At 44.2% G+C, this 26593-nt stretch overlaps 1 protein-coding gene across 6 annotated transcripts in view; it reads left to right on the top strand.

Moving 5' to 3' along the window:
- Window positions 1-26593, top strand: part of CUX1 (cut like homeobox 1) — a gene marked incomplete at both ends in the record, with an annotated part of 256649 nt that overhangs the window by 95776 nt on the left and 134280 nt on the right. For 5 of the 6 annotated variants that reach the window (XM_080356939.1, XM_080356936.1, XM_080356935.1 and 2 more), the window contains 2 exons: window positions 3814-3861; window positions 17567-17645. In XM_080356939.1, the coding sequence (XP_080213065.1) occupies window positions 3814-3861; window positions 17567-17645 (127 nt within the window). The remainder of the gene's footprint in view (window positions 1-3813; window positions 3862-17566; window positions 17646-26593) is intronic. The other variant, XM_080356937.1, reaches the window with a different exon arrangement.

Here is a 26593-nt window from a genome sequence, read left to right as displayed (position 1 = left end):
CAGCTCTATTATATTTATATTATGGGAGAGAAGCCCTACGACATTACCGAGGTAATAGCTTTTTGGATGAGCGCAGGGAGCCCTGGCTGTGAGGGGACACAGAGAAATGTCCTCCCAGCCAAAAGACACAAAGATCCATCACACCTGCCTGCCCGTGTTTGACACGAGTTCCTCCTGAGGCCACGCTAGTTCTTCTCTCTGCGTTGATTGAACTGACAAATACCTTCCCACACAGTCATTATATGTATTTTATTGTGGGTTACTGTTGTTTTGGGTTTTGCTTGGCTTTGTAAGTTCTCACGAGAAGGTACCCAGAGTCCCAGCATTCAGCCCGGCCGGTTTTGCGTTAGTTCGTTATTACGTGTGGGCTAACGAGGAAGGAAACGCGCGAGGGCGAGATGGCAGGGAAGCCGTAGCATCTCGCGGGTGATAAGGCAGCTCAAAAATAGGTTGTGACAGCTGAACTAATGATGTCACCGATGCTGATACAAGGGGGCTGCTTCTCATTAGGGTTCCTGTGCCAGACACGGTGACATTCGGCAGCCAGTGCGTGTCTCCAGTAGGCGATACAGAGAAGAAATCATAGGAAATGTGGCGCGGGGGGTGTACAAAAGAACATTTGCCCGTTGTTTTTTCTTTGTTGTTTTACAAGAGCGCAATATTTCTGTAGATGGTAAAGGTGCGTAGGTCAGGCTTAGCCTTGCTGGACCGCTTTATCAAAGCGGGGTCATAGGGCTCTTGTTGTGACATTTAGAGATAAGCGTTTTGGAGGTAAATGAGACGGAGCAGCCTGTGCGGAGATCAGGAGGTGCCGTGTAGCTTCAGACCTCAAGTAAATTACAAATACAGTGTTGGTAGCCTGACCATTGGTACGTCCTTTGTACTGTACACAGTGTATTAAATAGCGGTTGATAAATAATGTAGTTCAGTTGTCAGAAAGATGCATTTGTTGCCCAGTTTTTTACCATAGATTTGTTCTCGGTTTATTTTCCGTGGAGTTATTTCTAATGAGAATGGAAGGGGAGTTAAAAATTGTTTGGATTCAGATTTCATTGTGTAGCTACTTGATAAATATATAAACTTGTTGCTTATACTCTAGTAAAGGGGAAATGCTGTATTAGCTTTCAGCTATCAGATTTGATTCAGATAATGATACAGCATCCTAATTCATAGTCTCTACTTCAGATATTGAGTCTGTCTGTGATAGAGCCTTTTTCAGAAAACTGCTCTACCCTGATAAATCATCCAGAGAGAGAGAGAGAATGTGCATGTTTAGATGGCATGGAAAAATAGGGTAATAATGCGATTGTATAGGAGTACTTGAATATTTCAGTGTATTGATAAATTATCATTTGTTTTAACGTGGAGTTGCATGTACCCTTTTTATCCGTTCTGCTGGATCACTGTGCTTTCCCAGCTGTATGGGAGTGCTGGAGTTGGTTGCTTTTCCTGTTTTGATCACAGCCCAGGCAGTAAAGGCCACTACACTTTAAACAGATAATAAATCACACCGTGTCCTTGCTAACCAGCGTTACAGATTCCCCCGGGTCTGAACCGAATGTCCGTCTTTCTGTTCAGTTTAGTGCAAAGATGGTAATATTCTATCTGATGTTACTGTCATATTTTGAGACAAAGGAATTTTTCCAAACTGCCAAAAATAAATCTCGGCAGCAGAGTTTTAGCTGGTGACTCGAGGCATATGGATTCCTGACTTCTGCCTGTTTATTTTTACTTCCCTTGTGTTGCGAGCTGTCTGACGTTTTGATGCTGTTTAGTCAAGGCAAGAATTACAAAAGTAGCCTATAAACTCTTTCCAAGGAGGGGAGGAAGAAAGGGAAGAAAACCAGAAATGGTGTGAAGGTGTTTATGCCTTTTGCGATGGCGTGTGCCGTTCATCCACTTGCCTGCACGGCACATTGCGTTGCATTTGAAAAGCTTGAGCAAATCCCTTTCAGTGCCTTTTGTTAGGCCGTTTGCTCTGTGAAGACAATGGAAGTGGGATGCTCTGTCTCTATTGTTCAGCAGCAACAGATTTGAAGTTATTGCTAAGGTTTCAAGTTGTCCAAGCATTTTCCCTGTTAAACTGTGTGCTCCGAGGATCGCCCGCATTGATTACTCTGGGATAACCCATCACTTGCAATGGGACTGAGTCGCTTGGAGCTGCATTCTCCTCTATCATGAAATATCTTTAAAACAGTTTTACCGGCGACAAAAGCTGCTGTCTAAATCAGGATCAGCACGAATTTTTAATTTAAAGAAATGTTGCTTTACTTGGGTGTTACAGTCTCCCCCCGTTTTATAAAGTTCAAAAGGGCGCCAGTATCCTGACTGTAAATCTAACGTCTCGTGTTTGTAGTTTCGCTCTGCTTTAAAACCTACCATGTCAGATTTTGGCCCCGAATGTGGGCGTTTATTTTACCGTGGATGGTTATTTTTACTTTCTTCATTATCATCATCATCAGGTTACAACGAAAATGTTACAGAACGTGCAGCCCTCTGGTCTCCCAGAACAGTCAGAAATGGGGAAAACCTGCTCAACCTGCCGGTTTGCTTTGGTAGAGGGGTAATTTGTAGATATTCATGATATACAGGGACAGTATCTACCCGTCTTCTGCCCTAAAAGAGCAGAAAATATCAGGAAACATTTAGGTAACTTGACTTGCTCTGAGAACAGAAGCGTCGTTTGGTTTGGCGCCAAAGAGGGAGCTTAAAAAGCTGCGACATTATCCTCGTCTTGATAGGGATTAACTCTGCTCGTGCAATAACCGTGTAAGAAGTGAAATTTGGCTGCTGATTTGCCTTTGATGGCTTCATTTGTGTTTGGCCCCCTAAGCCATTTCTCAGGGAGCCGGAGAACTCCTGATGCTCCAGCTCTCTGCGTGACTTGTCATTCCAGTGACAAAAGTCACTTTTCTCAAGAGCCTACTGTTCCTTCAGGAAAATCAGATCAAATCCGGGGCTGAGGGTGTTCTGGTGAGTGGTTTAATGTCCAATATGGTGCGTGACTCTAGATATAAAAGTAAATACATTGGAAAAAATAGGAGTCCAGCTTCTTGGCTGTGCATGAATAATACAGTGACCTCTGCAGAGTTACAGGATTTTACTCTTCAGGCATGCATAGAATGGGAATTCTGAGAATTTCTAGGTGAATTAGACCCAAACCAGCTTAAAAGTGGAGCCACTGAGAATTTTATGCAAGATAGATACACCTTTGTTGTCCTAAATTCCCTTGGTTGCTAAGTAAAAATGTGCTATAAACTTGGAGAGTGGTTCTGTGGGTAGTGTCCTAATGAATCTTGTAGCACTAAGTGTGGTGTAATTCTGCAGAAGAAACCTTGAGTCAGAGCACTCTTGAGAAAACAGTAAATAAAACAGACCTTTCAGAAAACGGCAACACTTGTAGTTGAAATGATGGTCCAGAGTAATCCTTCTAAACCTCTGCCTTCCATTTGTGGGCATTTCTGCGGCGTAAGTTCAGAGGTGTAGCTGCTGTTTAGGCAGATAGAGGCATTTACCTCTAATCACATTAATGTTTCAACTGAATTATGAGATTGAAAGCATTCGTTGCTTGCCCAACATCACTACAGTTTCGTTAATTAATACTGTTTGCAACAGATACAGGTGTACGTCACACTGGAAACGCAGACTCGTTCAAAATGAATTCTAGGCGTATTTTTATTTTAAGCAAATCTCCCATAAAACGCGATCAGGATTAAAGCAGCGTTGCAGAACTGAAAATAGCATTAGGAAAAACTTGACAATGGCTTGGCCTTTCCTGTTTTTCTGATGAAATGTCTTGCTTGTGTCTTCCAGGACCTGCGCAAACAGGTAGCTCCGTTACTGAAGAGTTTCCAGGGAGAGGTAAGAGCTCGTCCTTCTCGTGCTGCTTTCGGTGTCGCTTCACGTGTGTTTATGCTTTCTGTGCACATTTGCACGTGTAACTTTCCGTGCTCAATACCAGCACGTGTATAAACTATTTCCTCGCAGAATTGCGGGTGTATTTCCCTCCCATGCTTCCACATAAGCACGTGTAATATTCCATGCACATTTGCACGTGTATTAACCCTCGCAGGACTGCAAGTGTATTATAAATTTACCCTTGCAGAATCGCGAGCGTACACTTTCCGTACTCACTACGAGTACGTGTATCCCTTTGAAATAACCCCACACCGTGTTCAGGCAGGTGTGGACTCTTCCTGGACTCAGGGACGGCTCTGGCATTGTTTTGGTGAAGCCACGTGCATGCACACTGTGGACCTCCTGTGGTATTAGTTGCTGCCCCTTAATAATTTTCCTCAAGTGATACCCGAACCTGTATTTAAGTCACTTTTGGAGTGCTAAAACCCTGTTTCTCACCGTTTTAATAGAAGTTGTTTTGGACCCTGTTGTCCCTTAAACGAACCTCGGGGTGCCTCCGTGACACCAGGGTACGTGTGCGATACGCTGGATTCGCGCCGGACGAGTTAAACCGGTCAAATCAGTCTGTGCTCAGCGCCCCTGAGCGTCCCCTTGCAGTGACTCAGCTCTGCCGCCGCGGCTCCAGCGCCTAATGACTGCAGTACAATGCACGCCTGCAAAAATAGGAAGATGCTACAAATAGCTTTCACTGTAAACCTTTTCAGCTGCAAAACTTTGTGTTCTAGAGGGCTTGACGGAAAACCTTAAGTTGGCAGGTGTTTGGAAACCCAACAGAAAGTGTTAACAGCTCTGGCTCTTTGATTTTTCTTCGCGCCGCTCCGCTAAGAACCACACGGCGAGAGCGATCACAAGTTGAAAAGCCAACTGTTGTTGTTTTGAAGAATTTCTGTAGCAAAAGGCAGCTGGTCCAATTACAGAATGTTACGTTTGAGCTGTGACTGTAGCTCGTCTCAGGTGAGCACCTGGGCCACATGGGAGCTGCTGTTCTGCCTCTGAGTTTGCAAATTGTATTTCTCCTTATAAAGATCGGAGCCTGCGCGGGGTGGGAGATGCAGGTTTAGCTCTCCCTCTGTTACGTGTTGTAGAGCCGGCTGTGTTAAAGCAGCAAAACGCTTTTGTGCTTTCTCAATCTATAGGTTTTTGGCCGATTTTATGCTGTTGCAGTCCACATCAGAGCACAGAGAAATTCAGGAATTCGTTTTCAGGAGTCTGCATAGGGAGTTAAGTGCACAATTCCCATTATCTGTCGTGAGGGCTGCATTTCTGATTCCTTGTACATCCCGCTAAATATGTATCCCAAATAGGCAGTAATTCCTCATGTTAAAAGCAGTACGATATTCTTTATTTTACAACTCAATTTCCCAAGTATTGCTAGAAATAAACAAATAGACAGGACAACTTTGTCCTTGATATATCTAACAGTAATTTGTGAGAACAAAGAATGACTTGTGCGAGCCTGTTTGCCAGTGGAGATTTACACTTTACGATTGCTCCGAGTGCATTGCAGTGCTCTTAAAACCTCTTCACTTCAGTTTCAAGCTTGCAGTGCACTGACTGAAAAGTGTCTGTGTGCTTTCAGCACTGTTCTTTAGTGAAGGGAATGACTGAGGATCAAGTAAGAATCATAAATCCACATTGGGCTGCAGTGGAGGAAGATTCTCCCGTTAGATCTCGGCTGTTGGAGAGGGGTCACTGTTGCCTCGGTGCAGCTCACACACACTCCTCTAGTTTTGCTTCACTAATGTATAAGTGAAGTTTATGTTGGTGTCAATTCAACCTCACGGATGACAAGAGTAGTTGTTTGTTGGCAGAAATCCCCTTTTGCGTAAATGAAGCACAAACACATCACAAGGTTGTGGTGCTGAATCTCTTAGCCAGTGATTCCAGTCTCCCTGATCTGAGCCGGATTTTAGAAGCCTAAAAACCCCTGACCTAATCATAACTGCCTATATAGATGCAGAACGTTAAACTGCAAATTGTGATACTTGATTATAGGGGTAATTACTGTATCTTGCTTTGGAGACAAATCAAACTACCAAGAATTATTAGCCTGTTCTGTTAAGTTATATTTTATTGTTCACTATGTAGTTTTGGTCTCTGTTTATTTTTAAGACTGACTTTATGATCACAAGATGAACGTTCCAGGTGGCTCAGGAACAAGCTGTGTTAGGCGTTATAGGCTTTTCTGCATTTCGCATCCACGGCAAGCAATATAACCCCTGAGCTCTATAGGATTATTCTACACGGGCAGGACTGGTCCCTGTTGGGTGACACCTGCTGTCCTGGGATGGGTGGCAGAGGGACCTTGTGGTCACACAGTGTTTGGGATGTGAGCAGGAGGAGGAATAGGAATGATCTGCTCCTAAGAGATTCCCGGCTTCTACTACACAGACCCAGACTGGGATATTTTTTAAAATAACAATAACAGGAGTAAGCAAATAAAGCAGAGAAGTAGTGAAAAGAGCTGTTTTCCTGCTTTCCACGGGTGTTGCCGTGGGACTGGCTCCCCACCTGCGTTGCTGGCAGAGCTCTGTGCCAGGTGGGTTCGCTGCTCCTGCCGGGGAGAGGCCGGGAGAGCAAAGCCAAGGCCCAGGAGTGTGGCTGTGCCAGCTGAGCTTGACTTAAACTGCCCTTGAACTGCGCCTTGGGTGAGCCTGACGTGACTTGGAGAGAGGTGAGCTGCGGCTCGCACACTGAATGTCCTCCCGAGCAGCTTTGCGGGACGGCTGCGAGTAAACCTGCGGCTGGTTCACTTTTGCAATAAATCCACAGGTCACTTCAGCCAGTTTTTCTCTGCAGTTTGAGCATGGATGTTGATACTTTCCCTCCCCTTCCCATTCTATAATATGAATTTATAAATAAACCCCCCAAACTAGAACATTCCATATTCCACGGATATTTATCTTGTTCATTCAGATGAAAACTGTTCCAGTTATCAAATATGAGGTTTCCATTACTAGTTGGAAATAACTTTTTTTGTATAGATCTCGGTGCTTTAAGTAACTGGATTTTCTATGATGACAGTTAAAGTAAAAGCATTTTGAAATGGAATTTAGCATGCTACAAATTTAAAAATGCATTCCCAGTTCAGTGTTGAGACTCTGTTCATTCATCACTGTGGTATAATTTTATTGTGGTACCTTTTCCTTACTTAGGGTTTTAATGGATATTTGAATGCAGGTTGTTTGGTTCTTTGTTATAAACGAACAGAACGTTGTGTCCGATTCAAGCTACTGGTATTGCTCTTTAGCTTTCCTAACTCTCCGGGAAGATTTAAGGTCTGGATGCTGTGAAGATGCTATTGTGAGCAAGACAGTTAGAACTCATTCATTTAGGACGTGTGAAATTCCTGGGTTTTTTAATATTAAATCTATTTTTTTGTTTGTGTTGCTTACCATTAACCTGACGATGCAACTTATTAATGGTTTCCTTACCATATGCTGGGCTACATACACGACAGAATCAACAAAGGCTAAAGAGCTTTATCATTCAATAATAAAGCGATTGTATATCATCTGCAAGTTGGCAAGGAATTCCTTCAAGCAACCACCTCAATAAGCTGTGTTCCAGGTAGATTGTTGTGCATGACCATGTTTACAGCACTGGAAGGATATTTTTACATTAAATATTAAAAAAAAGTTATGTTCTTGGGCTATATTAATTACACAGAACTATACAGTTGTGGTATGGAAATCTAACGTTGGAATCCGTATTTGTGAAGTCATCAAATAGGTATTTTAAGGCTGGGGAAGGATTTCCTGAGGTCATTAGCATTCTTTTCATGTGGTATAACAGTCCTGTCCAACCATAATGCAATAATCCCTCATTTGGAGAACCTGGAAGGCACATACTCCAAAACAACACACTGGACTTCATTTCTGCGAAAACTAGTTCTCGTATTCTTCTCGCAAAGCGAGTACTTTTAGCGGTATTGCCATTCCGATGAGAGCGTTCTGGCTCCCCGCTTAGCTGAATTGCTCTTTAAGCTATTAAATTGGTCAGCAGAGTAATTTAATAATGTTCCATATGCAGACAACAGAAGCGGGAGCTCAGTTCGTTGTGCTGGAACTGCTAATGGTGCCTTTGAAGATGCGCTCCAATAACGTGTATGCCTAAACTACTTCGGACCTACTTTTCCTTCTGCATTTTGAAGGAGTATTCCTGAGCCGATACTATTTTTTTTATAATCCCCTTTAATTTCCTTACGTTAAATTTACAAACCTAATTAATACAGTTTCTTTCCTGCAGGTTCACTCCATGATGGCTCAATTAGAGTAGCAGCAGAACTGCGGTTCGATATTCAGGCCAGCTTCATAATTGAAAACACATTTTCCTCTCAAAAGCTGCAGCTGGTTTGGTTCTGCTCATGCAGAAAAGGATATAACCTTGCATAACATAGGAAATGAACGGTTGAGAGAGAAGCCAAATTCAATTTCAGTCAGATATTTTGAGGATAAGTCCGTGATCTATGGAAGCAAGGGAATGAAAAGTGTGTGTATGTGGAAAGCAGCGTATTCAGCACTCTATTAATCACGGCTGGCCTGGGTGCTGTTGCGTTAGCGCTGATTCTAGTACAGAGGCTGGAGAGCAGCCAAGCACTCCAGAAGTTAACCTCTTAAAGACCCTGGGCTGCTTTCTGTTGAATAAATGTAATTTTGTGGTCAGAAATAAATGCTTGTGATGTAGCAGGAGCTTTGAAAACAACAGCGTGGCAAAGCTATTACAAATTGCTCCGTGTTGGGGAAGTCAACAGCATACATCAAAACTCGGGGCCCGCGCCGTGCTGATTTAGACCCAGAGCTTTCCTGCTTTTCAACCAAAGTCCCATTAAACCACGCCGCGTAACAAAATGGAGCAAATCTAATATTTTTCGAGGGTAATTGTTTTCTTTTAACGTCCACCCTGTGGGGTGTGGGCGGTGGGTCATTTCCTTTGTGTAACGGGAGCGCGGGGCCGGGTTTGCGCTTCGCCTCCCTTCGGTTTCCCCGCGCCGGCGGGTTCGGGGGGGCACACAGCGTGGTTTGGGGTGGCAGCAGCTCAGCAGTGTTTCATTTCCTTGTTTATACAAGTGTGTAAACGATTATTTATTTATTTTTGGCTGGCTTGATTGCAGTTTAAACAACATCTTTCCTGAGGAAGGTGATTTAAATACACTTCAGCATCTCGGGGGCAGACGTGTTCTCCCTGGTGAGCGTGTAGCAGCTCCCAGACAAGAGACACTGAACTCCGGGCTGATGGCCAGGGATGTAGAAACTCGCAGAGCCTCTCCTATAGGTATCTCTCCTTCTATATTGATACCTTCCTGGACAAACGTCTGCTATTGAGATAACGGGCAAGATCCCAAACGCGACATCGACCACCAAAATCAAGCAATAAGCACCGTGCCCCTTTCTGAAGCTCGTCCAGGTTCATCCCGTGTGTGCGCAAGTTCTACTGAGATCGCAGTTACTACCAGGGTAACTTTGAGGAGGATCAGCCCCAAATCCTTTTATTTTTATCTAACTGACAAAGTGCTGAAGTTTCTGTTGGCAGCTGGTGGGCTGTCTATATTAAGGCCGCTATGCCGCTGCCACACGTTTGGGTGAAATGCTCGCAGTGCTGGGAAACTATTTATGCAAAATTCAGACAGGCAGCACTGTTTGAGTTCACAGTGTCAGGAGGAGCTTCTCATCCTTTTCAACAAAGAGAGCTTGAAGTGTGCTGGAAGGAACGGGGACGGCAGGGCTGTGCCGGGCGCCCAATTCTGCCCAGTGTCATTGTAACCCAGTCCCTGTTTCTACAAATATAGAATTATTCCTGTACTTATTACAAAATTACTATGAGGCTCTATACAAGCCCCTGTCTGGTTTAGCTTTGCGGTAAGGGAAAAGCAAGAGGGTAAGCTCGGTGTAAAATATTACCAAGCTTACATTTTGTTATTTATGGGCAGGTGGATTTTGCACAAAGCAGTTAATGAGTCATTCCTGGAAGGATTCCACTGCCCTAATTTTTGAAACACACAGATTTGGTTCATCCATAAGGGAGAAGAGCCATCACGGGTTCCAGGTCAGCGTTCATAGAGGCAGGAGGAGACGCTGTTCTTTCAGTTTTGGGGGATCTACACATCCCCTGTTTGGAGATCATCTTTTTCTTACTTCCTACTATGTGTTTTACCTTTTTCATGTGTTACAAAAATTAGCAACTGGCCCATGCAGACCGAGGAGAGAAGCTGGGGCGCAAAGTATAGAATTACAAGGGTAAATAATTATTCATGCCCATGAGGTGTCCCAGCCAAATTGGGCACCCCAAGTGTGGTTTAACGTGTGGGTCTTACACCCTTCAAATGCTCAGGTACAGCACGATTTGTCTCATCACGAACACCCACACAACTGATTACTAATCAGAGGAAAACTTTGCAATTTACTATATTTCTGCAGCATTTTTGCTGCTTGTCCATTGATCCGGGAGTCAGCCTTGCTAGAGTTACGTACCTTTGACAGTAGAAAACTCGGCGAGGTTTAAATGAAGTGTTAGAGGAGCTTGGATGCTGGTGTTATCTTGGTTGTTTGGGGGTGTCCTTTACCCTTCATGGGCAGCACGGAGCTTCCACGTAGCAATGTCCTTATTTCCAGGGCCAGGCTGTCCTTTTAGTTTGTTTTACTTAAGCATGAACAATACCAAAGCCTCCAGTAAAATTCTACTACCTCATTACATTACACTGTATAATGTAAACTAATATATATATATTAACAAAGTTAATACAGTTTTGTGCTATAAAGACTGTTTGACAGGATAGTTGTGGAAGGGATTTTTTGTAACATTTGGCACTGTGACCGTCCTTTTGCTACGCACATCTGGATGCTCCGGTCTCATGCTATACAAGTGTCCTTGTCCCAGCCCTGGTTACCCAGCTCGTCCCTCATTCTGATGCACATGCCCAAGATGAGTCAGCTCAGTTTGCCGGCATGATGGAAAATAAACTCTCCCTCTCCTCCCTTGCTTAGTTTTCCATCGAGCAGTGAACTGAATTACGCTACAACGACACAATCGCCAGATCTGATGCAAGAGAAGCCGGAGCCCGAGGCAGGAGCAGAGCTGCTCCCTTCGCTGCCTGCCCCACGGGTGGATTTGGAGTCGCGTGAGAGCAGGAGCCGAGAAACACGGCTCCGAAATGCAGGGAGGTGTGAGGAGGGAGACACGGGTTACCGAAGGACCTGGGACAGGTTCAGCAATGAGAGCGGACACGCTGTCGCCGTGGTCCGAGGGCAGGGCGGCAAAGAGCAAAAGCTGTTTAAACAAAGGCGTCATTCTGCTGTCGGTGTCTTGAGGCACGCGTTGCACTGGGCTGTTGGACTGGGAAGGAGGATCAAAGATTGGAAAAGAAGCTGTCTTGTGAGAACAAGGGAGCTGGGCTTTCCATGGGAGGTGGCAGCAGCATTTGTCTGCGAAAATCAAGATTTATCTCGGCGTGAAAGGAAAAGAGGGTTTTGAGGGTTCAAGGTTGCAGCTGTTTCACAGTGTGGAGAAGCAGAATTGAAAATAATAAGCTGAGTCTACCCTGTTTTTCTCAGAGGTTCGCGTATTGTCTCGGCAGCATTGCAAAGTGCGTGTTTACTCCTGCAAACCTGCGTATGGTTGGACTCCATGATCCTGAGGGTCTGTTCCAGCCGGAATGATTCTATGAGTCCCTCTTAAAGCTCTTTCTTAACTTGAGCTTAAACCCACACGCTGGGGAGGCTCTTCCCAAGCTCTCCCCTTAGCGCACCTATGCAGGGCACACAGATTGGTGTTGTACCCCCTGTGAAGTCCTTATTTTTGTCAAAGAATTTATAGCGCAGCTAAAATACACACCATACGCTTGAAGCACCTGCCCAGGAATCGTTTTGCTTAAAAAATCTCTTAATTGGAGCGAAGAAAAAAACAGGGTTTTTTACTTTTTATGTTGTCAGCTGCAAAGGAAATTAACTGGGATGATGAACTATGTATTTGTATTAATGTTACATTTTTCTTTATTAATATAAGTGTCTGTTAGTATTAGGAAAGGGAAATCAAGCCAACTGCACACACACCCTGTCTGTGTTGTAGAGCTGTTGTGGGCACCACCTTAGCAATTGATGGACTTATATATGAAAGAACAGCCAAGCTCTATTGTAATGGCTTCAAAGAAAGACTGATGCCATTCCATAGCATTAATAACGCTTGCTATAACCGCCAGTCCAAGGCAGCCATTCAAGAATATAGCACGGCTTAAAATAATGGTGCGTTAATGAGTTGTTATCACGCTCTTCCCTTGGTTTGATACGTTTCTTACAATTCTTAATGACATTTCAGGAGCTCAAGTCTTTGAAGACAAATGGAAAAACTTTGTGATGCAAAACAATACGATAAAAGATGCATAAAGGAGCTTTGCAAATGAAGAGGGATGGGTGTCTTGTTAAGGCATCTATTTATTAAAAATCATAACAGGAAAATAACTTCTAAGTTGATATGTTAGTTCAAGATCTGAATGCAGGGCAGTAAAAGATATTTCTCTGGTGTTGAGGTGGCTGATGAGAGTGAGAATTACAGTTGAATGGGAATGAGGATAAGTAGAAGAGTTAGTACTGCAGGATTCCTGTTTAGTGTAGTTCTGTGCATACTGTGTGTGAGACACTGGGTGCGCAGTTAATTGCGCTGCAAGTAAATGACCGATATATGTCAGTAATGCCATACAGGCACAGAAAGCAATGGGCTCCCTTCGCTCAGGAGTTGTCTTTGGGATGCCGAGTTGTCTAAAAACAAAAGAAAAACACAGCAGTGCTTAATGATGCAAGTCGATGTGTCAGGAGCAGCGCAGCCATGTGCCGCTCTCATGGTCTGCAAATGTGTTAATGTGCTGATATCTGTAAGTTCAGAGAACTGAAGTGTGGATGCAGAATGAGCCGGCATCTGGCAGTTCCAGCTTCCTTGCGAAGAGCTTTATCTGACTGTTTGATCTTTCAATGCAGGAACACAGTTGTGCTGTCTGACGGCAGCCCATGAGACAGGGCCACTTCTGCCAACCTCCATACAGAACCCTGGTGACTGTAGGGCAGTATTCGTGAGACTTCAGTGCTGGAATTTCTTAGTACGTAAAGAGGGATAGATTCCAAAATAAAGCCACAGACTTTGCTTTTGTCTTTTTGAACCTGACTGGACGTAGCTGAAACAGAAAGGGGCAACGTTGAGGTAAAACTGCATTCAGCATCTTCCCTCACGCAGGTTGCCAGACTTATGGTGCTCACCTAAATATGGGGATAAAACTGCTGATTTGATTGACGATATTTTGATTTTAGCCAGGTGTTGTAGATATTAGGCTCTGACCAAGCATTTCGAAAATAGGGTGTCTGTTCTACTGGGGTAGCATGCCAGCGATATCATAGAATGGTGGAATGTCCTGGGTTGGAAGGACCCACAAGGCTCATCGAGTCCAACCTCCTATCCCTGCACAGGACACCCCACAGGTCACCCCGTGTGTCTGAGGACGTTGTCCAGTCTCTTCTTGAACACTGTCAGGTTGGGGCTGTGACACCTCCCTGGGGAGCCTGTTCAGTGTGCAGCACCCTCCGGGTGAAGAACCTTCTCCTCATGTTCAACCTGACCCTCCCCTGGCACATCTTCTGCCATTCCCTCTGGTTCTGTCACTAGTCACTAAAGAGAAGAATATTGGGCAACCAGCTGTCATTCTAGAAGCGGGGACGTTGCAGAGAGATTACTCTGGAGGGGAAGGGGGCCATTCGTCCTCCAGGATGAAGCTGGTACCCCAGACAACTCATGAGAAGCACTTGATGTAGGAGAATAAGGCGGCTGAAGGGAGGGCTGCTTCACACCACTTCTCACTGCCGCTCCCTCCATAGAGCTCCGGTGATATTTTAAAGATGAAAAGCGTGCTAGGGAGGGAGGATTCCTGGTGTCTCATTGCTGTTATCTCAGTATAGCGCCAGTGGTATTATCAAGACAAATAGTATGCCAGAACTTAAAAGTGAACATATGTTTATGGGGGTGGTGGGGGCTACAGAGGTCACTGCTGTTTCTTTCTAGTCAGAGAAGACATAATGGGGCCTGGTTTAGATAAATTAAGATTTGGAGCTAGGCTCATGTCAAGACGACACTGGTGTAATTATAAGTTGACTTCTTTCAGGGTCCCTGAAGTTTTGAGAGTCAAATCAAAATGTTGAGCAAGAGTTTTATAACATAGTACAATGGTTTAATGTGAGCTGATTGCAGCTCATCCTCCTTGGCTTCCAAGCCAATTTTACTGTGACTTGAAAAATTTTCAGCGAACTTCCAAATACGTAACTTCCGTGTCATTTTCGTGCTCTGTTTTCTCTGGTTCTGGACTTCATTTACATTTTGCTATTTTTGATGTCTTTTTCATCCCACATTTCCTTCTTCCCTTATGCAGCTGGAAGCTGGCCTGCTTAATTACTTTTTAATTCCAGTTAAAGTTGTCGTGCTGCTTTTCCTGAATTTTAAGATATAAAATAGTTGTGGTGCACATTTTTAAATAGAACTTTAAACCAGACAGATTGATTTTTTTAATTATTATTATTATTTCTTTAAGCCCAACTAAAAGATAAAACAATCTTTCTGCCTGGTGAGATTGTTTGGAATTTGGGTTCTGAATTTAGGGGGAAAAAAAGGTGTGAAAGTTCCAGTGATTTACAAACCGCTCCTGTCAGAAAGTCTCTGATGTCCTTAGATGTTTCAGTTCTGTTTTATATTTCAGTCACTATAAGGAGTGAATAAACCATAGTTTTTGTAACACTTAGGGAGAATATAAGTACAAATGCCATTTATTAAAATGTGAAAAAATTGTAATAGGAAAACAAATCCCTTCTGTTATTGCACAGAATTGCAAGCATTTTAAACCCTTTGGTTTTCGTGAAAGAGGCAAATGAATATTTCAAAATACAGTGCAGAATCCGTTCTGTAATGCTAATTGTCTTTAATAATAGTAATTCAGATTTGGCTGTACTGTGCTGAGCAGCAGCGAGAGAACATCGTGTGTGGGAGCGCCGAAGTCCAACAGTCGAACATATGGTTACCGTGGCCTTCCCGGTCTGTCCATGTACCCATGGAGCATCTCACCCATGGCCGCCTCCTCTTTCTTGCCCCTTAAAGCCCCGTCGCATCCTCCCCAGCCCTGATTTACACCACCCAGCGCCTCTCCGGTGCTTTGTTCCATATTCTGATTACAAATACTCGGCGTGTGAAAAAAAAGAATCCTAACTGAATTGCTCATGTTCTCGTTCCCTAATGAGCATCAGTCCATCTGTGATTGCTCGAATTCCAATTAATAAACGGGTTATTCGCACCCATCAATCCCTTGCTCCCCAGCACGTCATATGCCCTGCGAGATTCCAGTGCCTTTCGTAGCCTTTCTTGGCGAGCTCTAAACAAGTACGAACAGCATTTCTTGAGAATCTGTATCTGCTCTCCACATCCTCCGTCATTTTGGGCTTTTGCTGCTTGTTTATCATCTTTCCAACACCTTTTTTTTAAAAATTAGAATAATTTGCAATAAGGTCAGGTTTCAGTTAAGCTACAGCTCCACCAAGCTACATAAATTAATCCAAATTTTGAGGGGGGATGGAAGCAAAATAGAACTTTGGTTTGTTTCTCTAAATACAGCCTTATATTGTGTTAAAGCAACTTGTCTCTTTCCAATCTCTCACCGGCTCTCTCAAGATGTCATCGCTGCTGCCAGATGCCGTGCAGATGCTTTTGGTGTCCTTATTCCCTCCTTGACCCCCCCGCTCCAGCCTTTGCTCGGTTTATACATTCTGCATTGTGCAATTTCTACAACTGTCCTTGTCCTTTGCTTTTCTGGCCTTAATCCTCCCCACAACGATCTCTACAAGTCACTTACCAGCCATCAGACTAATCTATACACGTCGCATCCGACTCCCGCCATTATTTTAATCATCTACACTGTAGGCTTTTTATTTTTTTTCCTTTTTCTTTCCCAAAATCCTTCGCAAAGTCGTTTCTGGATGAAGTAAACACAAGTGGCACCAGCGCTGACCCTCCTGCTTATCTCCATCCTCCCCGGCCGCTTCCTCCCCTGCCACCCTGCGCTTCCTCTGCCCGCAGCAGCCCCCCCGGCCCAGAAAATAGCAGATACTTTCCTGAAATACACTGAACTGTGGCCATTGTTTCTGCCTTATCTACCGAATCAATAATGAAAGAATTCAAGGACGTTTTTCAGACAGGACCTTCCTTTTTTTAGTACATGTTGACGTGCGCACCTTTAAATGGTTTTATAATATTAAACGCTTTTCAAATACACTTAAGAATTGACATCAGGCCTTTGTAGTTCTGCACATCACAGAATCACAGAAGGGACTGGGTTGGAAAAGACCTCAGAGATCATCCAGTCCAACCCTTGGTCCAACTCCAGTCCATTCACTAGATCATGGCACTAAGTGCCATGTCCAATCTCAGTTCCAAAACCTCCAGGGATGATGAGTCCAGCACCTCCTTGGGCAGCCATTCCAAGGCCTGACCACTCTCTCTGCACAGAATTGCTTTCTAATCTCCAGCCTAAATTTCCCCTGGCAGAGCTGAAGCCCATGGCCCCTTGTCCTATTGCTGATGCCTGGGAGAAGAGACCAATCCCCACCTGGCTAGAACTGCCCTTCAGGTAGTTCTAGAGAGTGCTGAGCTCACCTCTAAGCCTCCTCTTCTCCAGACTAAACAAGCCCAGCTCCCTCAGCCTCTCCCCATAGGGCTTGTGTTCAAGTCCCTTCCCCAGTCTTGTTGCTCTTCTCTGGACCCTCCAGCACTTCAATCTCTTTCCTGAGCTGAGTGGCCCAGAACTGAACACATTAGGAAAACACATGTTTACCCCAAAAAAGCCACTGTGGATAAGTATTTTATTCTCAGACTCGTAAAGCTGCCTTTCCTTGTAAAATGAAGTTTTAGATGAAAATACAGATTTAGGGGAAAATAACAGATTATGTGAGGTAGTGTTTTCCCTCACCCGGGCAGGCAGTTTCTTAGATTACAATAATATTGTGTGTATTACAAACTAGGAAGAGAAGTTGGTCAGAGGAGCTTGGCTTGAGCTCATGAGCGTGAGGCGGGATGGGCTCCATGGGCCTGTGCCTGAGCTTCGTTAGAAAACTTAATTGCACATAGGAGATTCACAGTTATTTAGTGGTATGTATCACAGTGTGCCCAACAAGTACATCTTTTCATCCTCTTATAGGCATAGTGGGAATAACAGAAAAATATGTTTTCCACAATAAAGGCAAAGCGTGACATCAGGAGTGCGCCCGCTTCCCCATTGCTGGGTTGGATCTTCTAAGTGGGGAAGGAAAACAGTTGTTGAGGAGAGAAGCTGTCTGGCAAATACCCTGCTTTTTATAAAGATTTAAAGTAAAGAATCACAATAGACAGCAGCGTTCATAAAAATATTGATGCTTGCTATTGTGCTGAAATGGGTCTTTAAATTATATTCAGTATAAATGTACCAGAAATACTCTGACAAGGCTGCTTCTATAGGAGCTGTACACGGAGACTCGAGTTCCTTTTTTTATGTCTTAACTAGTTTTATAAGAAATCTATTCATTTATTTTTAGAGCTCCAAGTGTAAGAGCTGTATTGGAACAAGTCTAAAAGGTTCTTTTCTTATCACCCCTTCTAGATTGACGCATTGGGTAAAAGAAGCAAAGAAGCAGAGGCAGCCTTCTTGAATGTTTATAAGAGATTAATTGATGTTCCAGGTAAGCAAATTATCTCTTTATTTTGTAAAACAGATGTTTTATGTTTGTGTGAATGCTGCTGGGCATTTTTTATCTTTAGATAACGTAAATATGAGCAATGGTTTTATTCTGAAACCGATACGCTCCAGTATTGTTTCTAATAGAAAGAACTATAACTGAGGCGCGTTTCATGACTTCTCTTAAAACCGTTCATTGCATTTGCATTTTAATGTTTGTGTGAATCATTTTATATTGTGACAATATTGTGTGATTTTCAGTCATTTGTTTATTAGAGGGTTCAGACATTTTTGACAAAAAAGGATTCATCTTGAAGCTTCATCAAGGAGCAGCAATATTTGTACTTCTAAAGGAGAGGAACAAAATTTCATACCTTCTGAAAGACACAAAGCCGTACTGAAAAGTAAATCAACACCACATTTCTGTTTAGTGTAATTCTGAACATAAATTTTATTCAAAAGCCTTGAATTTATCTGAGTCCAAGTCTCCACTTCCAAACCTTGGCCTGAGCTGTTGGCATGTGACAGTGTGTGTGCATGATCTTATACTTTTATAAAATGTTGACATTATAGATCTATCTGTATTCAAAATAGTTAACAAAAGGTTTGACGTAGAATGAATATTTGAACAGCAGAGTCAGACCGAAGCCTTATGGAGAAGTCGGGGCCTGTATCCCACCCGTGAGAGACATTGTCAGTAATTCCTTGTAGGAGAAAGAATTTTCTCCTTTCCTTCATTTGCAAAAGCAAAATTTACACTCCTGCCTCCACACTGCACAGTCTGTCTTGCCCAGCCCTCACAGAATGATAGAGTGTCAGGGGTTGGAAGGGACCTGGAAAGCTCATCCAGTGCAATCCCCCCATGGAGCAGGAACACCCAGATGAGGTTACACAGGAAGGTGTCCAGGCGGGTTGGAATGTCTGCAGAGAAGGAGACTCCACAACTCCCCTGGGCAGCCTGGGCCAGGCTCTGACACCCTCACCAGGAAGAACTTTCTTCTCAAATTTAAGTGGAACCTCTTGTGTTCCAATTTGAACCCATTACCCCTTGTCCTATCATTGGTTGTCATCCAGAAGAGCCTGGCTCCATCCTCCTGACACTCACCCTTTAGATATCTGTAAACATTAATGAGGTCACCCCTCAGTCTCCTCTTCTCCAAGCTCAAGGGCCCCAGCTCCCTCAGCCTTTCCTCACACGGGAGATGCTCCACTCCCTTGGTCAGCCTTCCCCTGCACATGCCTTATGTTGTGTGTCAGAGGAATATTTCTTTGATTTCCTTACTACATGTGGAAACCTCAGCCGGTCCAGGCTGTGCGGTGGAGCCCGTGTCATCAGCAGCATCTCGGGGTTTGGTCCCACACTGTATGGCAGCCGGAGGGGCACCCGAGCACATGGGTGCTGCTAAAAGCAAACTGCAGGCTGCAAGGAGAAGTGCAGCCGGTGTCCTGTGGCCGTGCAGGCGTCACAGATCCTCACCGTGCTCAGCACGGGCTGCAGCGAGACAGAAAACAGCAACTCGGAATGTGCGGCGCTGGCGCTGGTGGCGACGCGGGAGAGCTGAGTTCGGCCTGTGCTCTTAGGGGCTTGCTTCATTTATTGCTTTTTTAATTTCCTTCCCGTCGTGTGTAGTCTTTTATGGCGGGTATGCATCCACGGAGGGCTTTCCTTTCGAAAAGACCATCAGTATTCATTTATCGCTTGTGTTACTTTGCCTCTGTGTGGCTTTACATATCTTTTGACCTGTCCGTTTGGAATGTCAAATATTTAGGTATACTTGTAGCTCCCAAACCCTGCTATGTTTTCTTTTCGGTGTGAGAAGGGAGCGATGATGTTTAGAGAAAGCTATGACTGGAATGCTGCGGAGTGGTTATTTAGCATTAAGCATCACTGTTCCATGACAAGGGTGCAATTTTATCAGACTTTCAATATCCTTTATAGGACCGTAGAATAATTGTAGCTGAAGTCTAATTCCCGGCAGCCAATTTTATGGTTCTTCAGGAAAGCGTGTATTCCTCTCCCCAGTAATAACACTCACACTTTATATAATTAAAAAGGGCTTCTATTTTAATTTTACTATAAAATGATCTGTATTGAAACTCCAGCTCCGATGCTGTATGGATTCAGCCAAGTCTGATGATTTCCTTTCCTGACTTGAGCAGAGTTCTCATTCAGGCTCACCAGTAAGGAATTCGTGGGAAGGGTGCTATTTTATTTGTAAATTTTCCTATGTACATCAGGGATTTTCTGTTTAAAAGATAAACCAGACCTTTCCATATCTCTCTCCAGCTTTATGATACTGTTAAAATAGCATTGTCAGTGGTTTGTGCTGCAAAATTTATCCTTCCTAAAGGAAAGCACACGTCAAGGAAAACATTTTGCTTTATGTACATTTATACAGCTGTAATTCTCACTTAGATCATCACGCTGAACATTTTTAATTAATGGAATTAATTTTCTTATTTAATTGCCTTATTTTCAGTATGCAGTAGAGAGCTAGAGAAAAGTGAACGCTGCCACATGAATTGCACTAATCAACAAGGTTGTCACAACTTACCTTAAAAAATAATGTGAATATGTTTGTTTGGAGGTAAAGGCAGGTTGGGTGTGTATTGAAGAAGCTTCATCTGTACAAGATTCTCTCTGGTTTTATAAAATCAGTGTATTCTGTTAGCACCCTTGGCTTTTAGGCTCTTAATCTTGCAAGCACTCGATGAGAAATTGGAGCCCTGTTGTGTGTTTGGAGGAACAGGCTCGCCTTGCAGAAGCAGTATATTCATAATACTGTTTTTCTAAAGCTTTAAAAGAAATATTAAGCATTAAAAATACTAAAAGTTAAATATTTTTCTTTTAAAAAGGAACCACATTCACTTCGTTGTAGTTTTCAAGTATAAATTAAAATGTGAATGCCAGATGAGAGTATCCAGAGAAACGGGTGAAACGGTTTCACTTTGTGCTGTGTCTTTCTTACAGCGCAGTTAGTGCACAATGCCACAGGTGGGTTTGTAGGCAAAAAATCAACAGTTCTGCCTTTAAATAGAAAACCTGCAATCCCGATCTGGCAGCAACTAAACCAGGTTTGAGTTCAGGAGCTGTTTTCCTATAAAAGCTGCTTATGTATGTTCTGCGATGCCGAGCTCCGCAGGGGGACACGAAAAGTACCCGAAAGCTGCTTTTCCAGGTAAAATTCGGATACAATTTGGGTGCCGGGCTGTGGGTGCTGCTTTTCCGCCTCAGGGCTGGTGTTGTGTGTGAGTTACACCCCGTACGAGCAGAACAGGCAAACATCTTGTGCTTTTGCAGCATGTCCGTGTTTGTGAACCGGGGGGTTGGCGCCAAGGGTTTGCTTTCAGTTTGGTGCGAACTCCGCAGCCTTCTGGGCTTGAACCGTAAATGCTGTTGCTTTCTGCTTCATGGGGATTTTCTCATCACGAAGCTAAATTACACTTAAAAAGGTATGTGTGTGCGTTTTTACTGGAGACTTCGCAGGTCTCCGTTGTGAGCGGATTTGCCATAAGTTCACTATATAATGTGCGTGGTGTGTTTTGTAGCTCAGAGCGCCCATCATCTAAGCGAAGTATAAAATAACAGGATAAAAAGAAGAATTTTTTTTAATGTGCCCTGTCAAAACAATTAAAAGCAATAACAATGAAAGATGGCTGAAGTGGAAATTTCCTCTTTCCCTTACTCCTTGCCGTCACAAATGACACAGTGGCCGCGGGGGCTGCGTCTTACTTGGGGCTTGAAGGAGGAACAGGCCAGTTCCCTGAGCTTTCCACATACCCATCATTACACGTAGTAGTTTTGTTTAGAAATAATCACAGTTCAGCCTTGCAAAATTCAACCCGGCCCGCATAGAGCTTCCTTTATCCAAGGGATGATTTAGCTGAGGAAACACAAACTTCTTTTAAAATAAGCGATCAGTGAAGCACAAAATGAGCGTTAGGGCATCACTTCTAAAGGCAGAAATCAACATTTGTTTCTCTCGCATAGAAAGAGCTTCATTCCTTCACTCCGCGGTGTCTGATTATTTACAGCTTAGCAACACTCTCCAGACCTGTATTGCTCTTCGCGCTAAGAGAACACTTTGATTTAAAGTGTATTTGATCGATGTTCTGAGGTTAAAGGTCATAGAAGAGACAAACGGGCTTGATTTTTATTTTTTTCAGAATAATTATCTGCTGCTTATATTGGAGGCGATAAATGTGCTGGAAGTTGTTGCGTTCATGTACGTTTTGGGACGTGTTTGGATTTTTCCGTGGAGCGTAACGTTAAGCAGAAAGCGGGAAGGTTTATGGCAGCAGAAAGTCAGTGTGGGGTTTTACATACTCGGCTGACCCTGAAGCCGCACGATGTGCTGAAATAGCAACACAAGCACACCCAACCTTTTGTGCCAGTAAAAAACTGGTTTAATGTAAACTTAGGGGAGATGTAAAGAGAGGAGAAGCAAAAGAGCTTCACTCCGAGGGACTGTGTTAAGCAAATCCCAAACTAGAATACTAAAAGCGTAGTTTGAACAAGTCAATACTCAGAGCACTCTTCATTGGACTCATTGTTAACTGTTCGGCAACACTCTTGTCTGAAGAGCAAGATTGGGTTGTATTATACCCTGAGTTTGTGGTACGTCAAGACTGATCGGCAGAGAGAATTTTTGCTATCGTTACAGTCTGAAAAATGTTAAGCAGTTCTTAGTTTTTTAATAATATGTGTCGAAATGGTCACTCCTTCCCACATAAAATGTATTTGAATGAAATTGAGGATGGCCACGTAAAACGAAAAGGCTTATATTTTTGCTGCGCCTAACTTTACAAGGGAAATAATACTCTTAACATGTGCCTTTTCTTAACCTTCGAGGGAAAATCAAACAGTATTTCGGTGAGTAGACTGAGGAGGAAAAGGAAGCAAAATAAACTTGCTCATGGACAACACAAGTAGCACAGGCACCCCCTGGAATGAAGCAGCAGGGGATCCATTCCAAACACATTTGAAAATCTGATAAAATTAAGCAGAAAATGGAGCATAGTCCATACTGGAGTGAAAAGCCATAAACCCCTGAGGCTGCAGGCAGCGGTTTAGTTTGTGACTGTATCCCACGTGAAGACAAAATCCCTTCAGACCCTTCACCTTCGGACCAGGTGAAAATCTGGAGCTGCATAAACATATGAAAAATGCCACCGCGAGGGGATTTTGAGCAGTGTTTTGGTAGTTTTTGGTAGTGCTGCTGCTGTTCTATTTTCCAGCGTGGTCTGAATCGCCGGGGATGCTGCTCCAGCCTTCGGGTCGTCCAGCGCTGGGAAATGTACAAGTAGCTCATAGTCACATTTATCCTTATGTTCTGCAACCGATGTCAAAATAACTAAAAATAGCTCCGTTACCTGAATATGCGTCTTGAAATTGGGCTTGTCTGATCACATGCTTTCTTTTCTTTCGTTTTTTTTTTTCTCGTTGAATTAATAATTGGCTAAATTCCTCTGTAAAAGCTAGAATAAATATTCGGGTGAAGAAATATCCCTAAAGCATACACTTTAAAAATTTATTGTGTGGTTGTCAAGCCCTATTTTGCTTGGTAGGCTGGAGGCGCGGGAGGAAGAGGGGAAGGATGATGATGAATAGAAGATCGGGGGAAGGATGCGATGAATAGAAGCAGGAGGAACATGCTGTATAAGAGCAGATACCCCTGCGGACACTGGTGCCGTCCACCTGGAGCTGGGAACACAGCACCATTCCAAAGCTGTCGCTTCAGGGGGTAAAGTTAGAGCAGCATCGCGTGTTTGGAGCAGAAGAGGCAGATTGGGGATGCGATGGGGAATATTGGACCTTCTCGGCTGCAGGAATGCGGACTGGAATTAGGATAAAGCCTGGTTTTCGGGGGGTTTAGTGTTAAGCCTGTTCAGAAGCTTTTAGGAGAGAGAATGATTGTGGCAGAAATGCTTTCAAACATAGTGGATGGTTCTTTTTATAATCTCCAAGTAGGAGAAATGAAAGTTTAGAGTACAAGTGATTTTGTGTAAGTGTCCTGTGCTTTGCGCTGAGCTCAGTGTGCAAGCAGTAAATTCCGATGTCTTCAGCCGTTACTAGAATATTAACCATCAAACCGGAACGTTTTCAGTTATAGTGGCTTCTCTTCTAACTCATTAGGTTATTTCTCAGCTGGCATATTATAGTGCTATAAAATACTGGATCGCCTATTATGCATACCCCACTTTTAGTATTAAAAACTTTTCTGAGGATTTATTCTGGTAATTCCTTTGAAAATACAGGGAGCTCCAATGCAATTCATTAGGGAGTCAGTCATTTACTCTGCCATATATGACTTTTTTGGATACGAGTGTATCCCATAATCTGGGGCAGGGCCACAGCATCTTTCAGCAGGAGCCGTTCTAGAATCGGTAGATAAACAAAGAGTGTTTAAATAATAACCCGAGAGATGTTAAGAAGTGCATTCTGGCGAAGGGTTCTATATGATGGTGGTCGAACTGGCTATATACCATCTCACATCATTTCGCTTAACCCCGCAAGCGTTGCAGAGGCTGCCACGGGGAGGTTCGGTTGTGATTAATGGGGAGGAAAGGCGCCGCTGTGCTGCGACTCCCCCGTCCCCGTGCGGAGGGGTCGCGTCGGGATCGCGTCGGGATCGCTTCACCGCTTTACAGCCTTCGCAAGTCGGCGGAATTTGGAATTCTGTTTTTTCGAGGAAAATGAGAGTCCCTCACCCTCTGGTGGGCACTTTGAACTCCCCGGTTCAGCCCTTACAAAATGCTCTGGCAGCGGGAGGGTGAGGAGAACACTGTAAAACAGTGGTAAAAGAGATCCCAGCCCTGTGGGACGGGGAAGCAAGAAAAATACGTATAATTCTTGATTGAAGGAAGAACCTTTTCATGTTTTTTATGAAGTGAGGAGTTGGAGAGATGATGAGCTTTGTTTCAAACGGAATTACGGCTATAACTCTTCTGTCCCTGGGCTACCGGAGTCATGGGGGAAAAGGAGGAAAGCGATCACTTATTCCGTGAAATCTTTGTCTCAGTCTCTCTAGGCAATTTCAATTTACCCCTGAAATTTCTGGGGGATAATTAATGAATTAATTAAGTATGCTGTGAGGTGTTTGAATATTCAAAAGCTACAATGTAATTATTATTTTTTCTAAAACACATTTTCAGGTTATTTTCAGATACGCAGCCTCCCCAGAAAGCACTTAGTGCATCGAAAGCTAATAGAGCTTCTTCCTGCCTGCGAACCGGAGCCCGTTCTCCAAAAGGAACGTTTCAGTGCGAGGAGCAGCCGCAGGGCTGAGCAGCAATGCCTTTAGAGCCTAAAACTTACTCCATGGCAAAAGCACCGTGACGTAGACCTGAACTTTTAGCTTTTTTAAAAAGTTAAATGACGTTAATAAAATTGCGTTAAGGTTTGGGTTTTTTTCCCCTCCGTCCCTTATCATTTTGCGTGGGCATTTCTCTTGAGCGGTGCTTAAGAAAGCTTAGCTTCCAATATAGTTTAGGCAACCAAAATACCGTCTTGTTGAAAGAAACGCGTTGCCTTCAACGGATTATTTTTAGATCCAAACCTTAGGAAACACATTTTCAGTGATATGAAATATTAATTGCCCCTGTAGTTCTGGCACTGTTTCATAACTTGCTTTCTTAACGTTTCCAGTGTTACAGGCCTGTAACGAAGAGGGAGGAGGGGATTTAGAAAAAAGTCCTTTGTTTCGGAAAAGTCTCCTCAGGAGCTCCATTTTAAGATACCACATGAACACATTTTGCAATTAAGCAGAAAAACAAGCCCGCTGGCCCCGGGCAGGGAAGAACCGGGCGCCGTACGCTTCTGCAGCACCTGACGCATTTATAAGCGGCGAAGAGTGGCTGGAAAGGGTTTGGTTGGGATGGTTTTGGGGTCATTCGAGCGGCTCCTTCTCACCTCGCAGCATCTGCAGCCGCCGCACCGCGGGGCAGCTCCCGATCCGGCCCGCGCGATCCAGGCCGCGCTTTGCCGCTCGCTCTGCCCCGCCGCGCAGCCCGGGCCGGGGCCGCTCCCGCCGGGACCCGGCACCGGGAACACCCGGAACGCGGCACCGGGCACCGACCCGCTGTCCAGCGGCACCTCCCAGGTGCGGTGTGCCGAGCGCTTTCCTTAGGGAAACTTCCCGGTGAGCAGCGCTCCGCAGCGGCGTGCTTCAAAAATAATCTATATATCTATATAAATGTACGCGGGGAGGGGGGGTGATTGGTCACAGCACTCTGTAAATTGTACATTTAAACGATGACATAGTTTTTCCACTTCATTTGGCAAATTTTCCTCCCGCAGCCCGTCCCTCCATCAGTCCCCGCGGAGGGGCTGACGGGTTCGCAGGGCAATGGGAGGAATTTGGGGCTGTCCGGGACGCGGCTTCTCGCCCCTCACAACAAAACCAGCCACGGCCAGGGGGTTTTAAACATTAACTTTGCAGAGCGAGCTCGTTTTCCTTGAGCTGAGGTGGGCTCCTTCCCCCCTCTTCTTAAATAACGAGGGTGGTCCCAGCATACTCTATATCGAGACAGCTTTTCATCAGTTGCTCATCAGCATGCTAATTGCCGTATGACTAATTATGCCCTGAATTCCAGTTGATTTTCTTAATGAGACAGCTGGGTTAATTATGTAATCGTATGATTACATTAGCCCAGAGTGCCCTGGCGAAAAGTAAGGCGGGCAGGAGCGTGATGTCATGGCAGGACCGCGCACAAGGGGGGACATTCATCCCCAGGAATGACGGGAGGGCAGCGGTACCCACACGGCTCTTTGTGTAAACACTTAGATTGAATTATTAAGATCTGCGCCTTTTTTTCTTTCCCCCAGCTCACAGAATGAGGGGGCGGGAAAGGGGTTTTATAAATGAAACTCACTTTGGAAATTCAGCTGGTCATCGATATTCCCGTTCGACCTCCCGGGTTGCGGTTGGTGTGAGCAGCGCGGGGTCGTGG

This window comes from Nesoenas mayeri, assembly GCF_963082525.1.
Source record: "Nesoenas mayeri genome assembly, chromosome: 20".
Classification (NCBI taxonomy): Eukaryota; Metazoa; Chordata; class Aves; order Columbiformes; family Columbidae; genus Nesoenas; species Nesoenas mayeri.
Note: the sequence above shows the minus strand (reverse complement) of the source record. Positions and strands in the feature narration are given on the sequence as shown.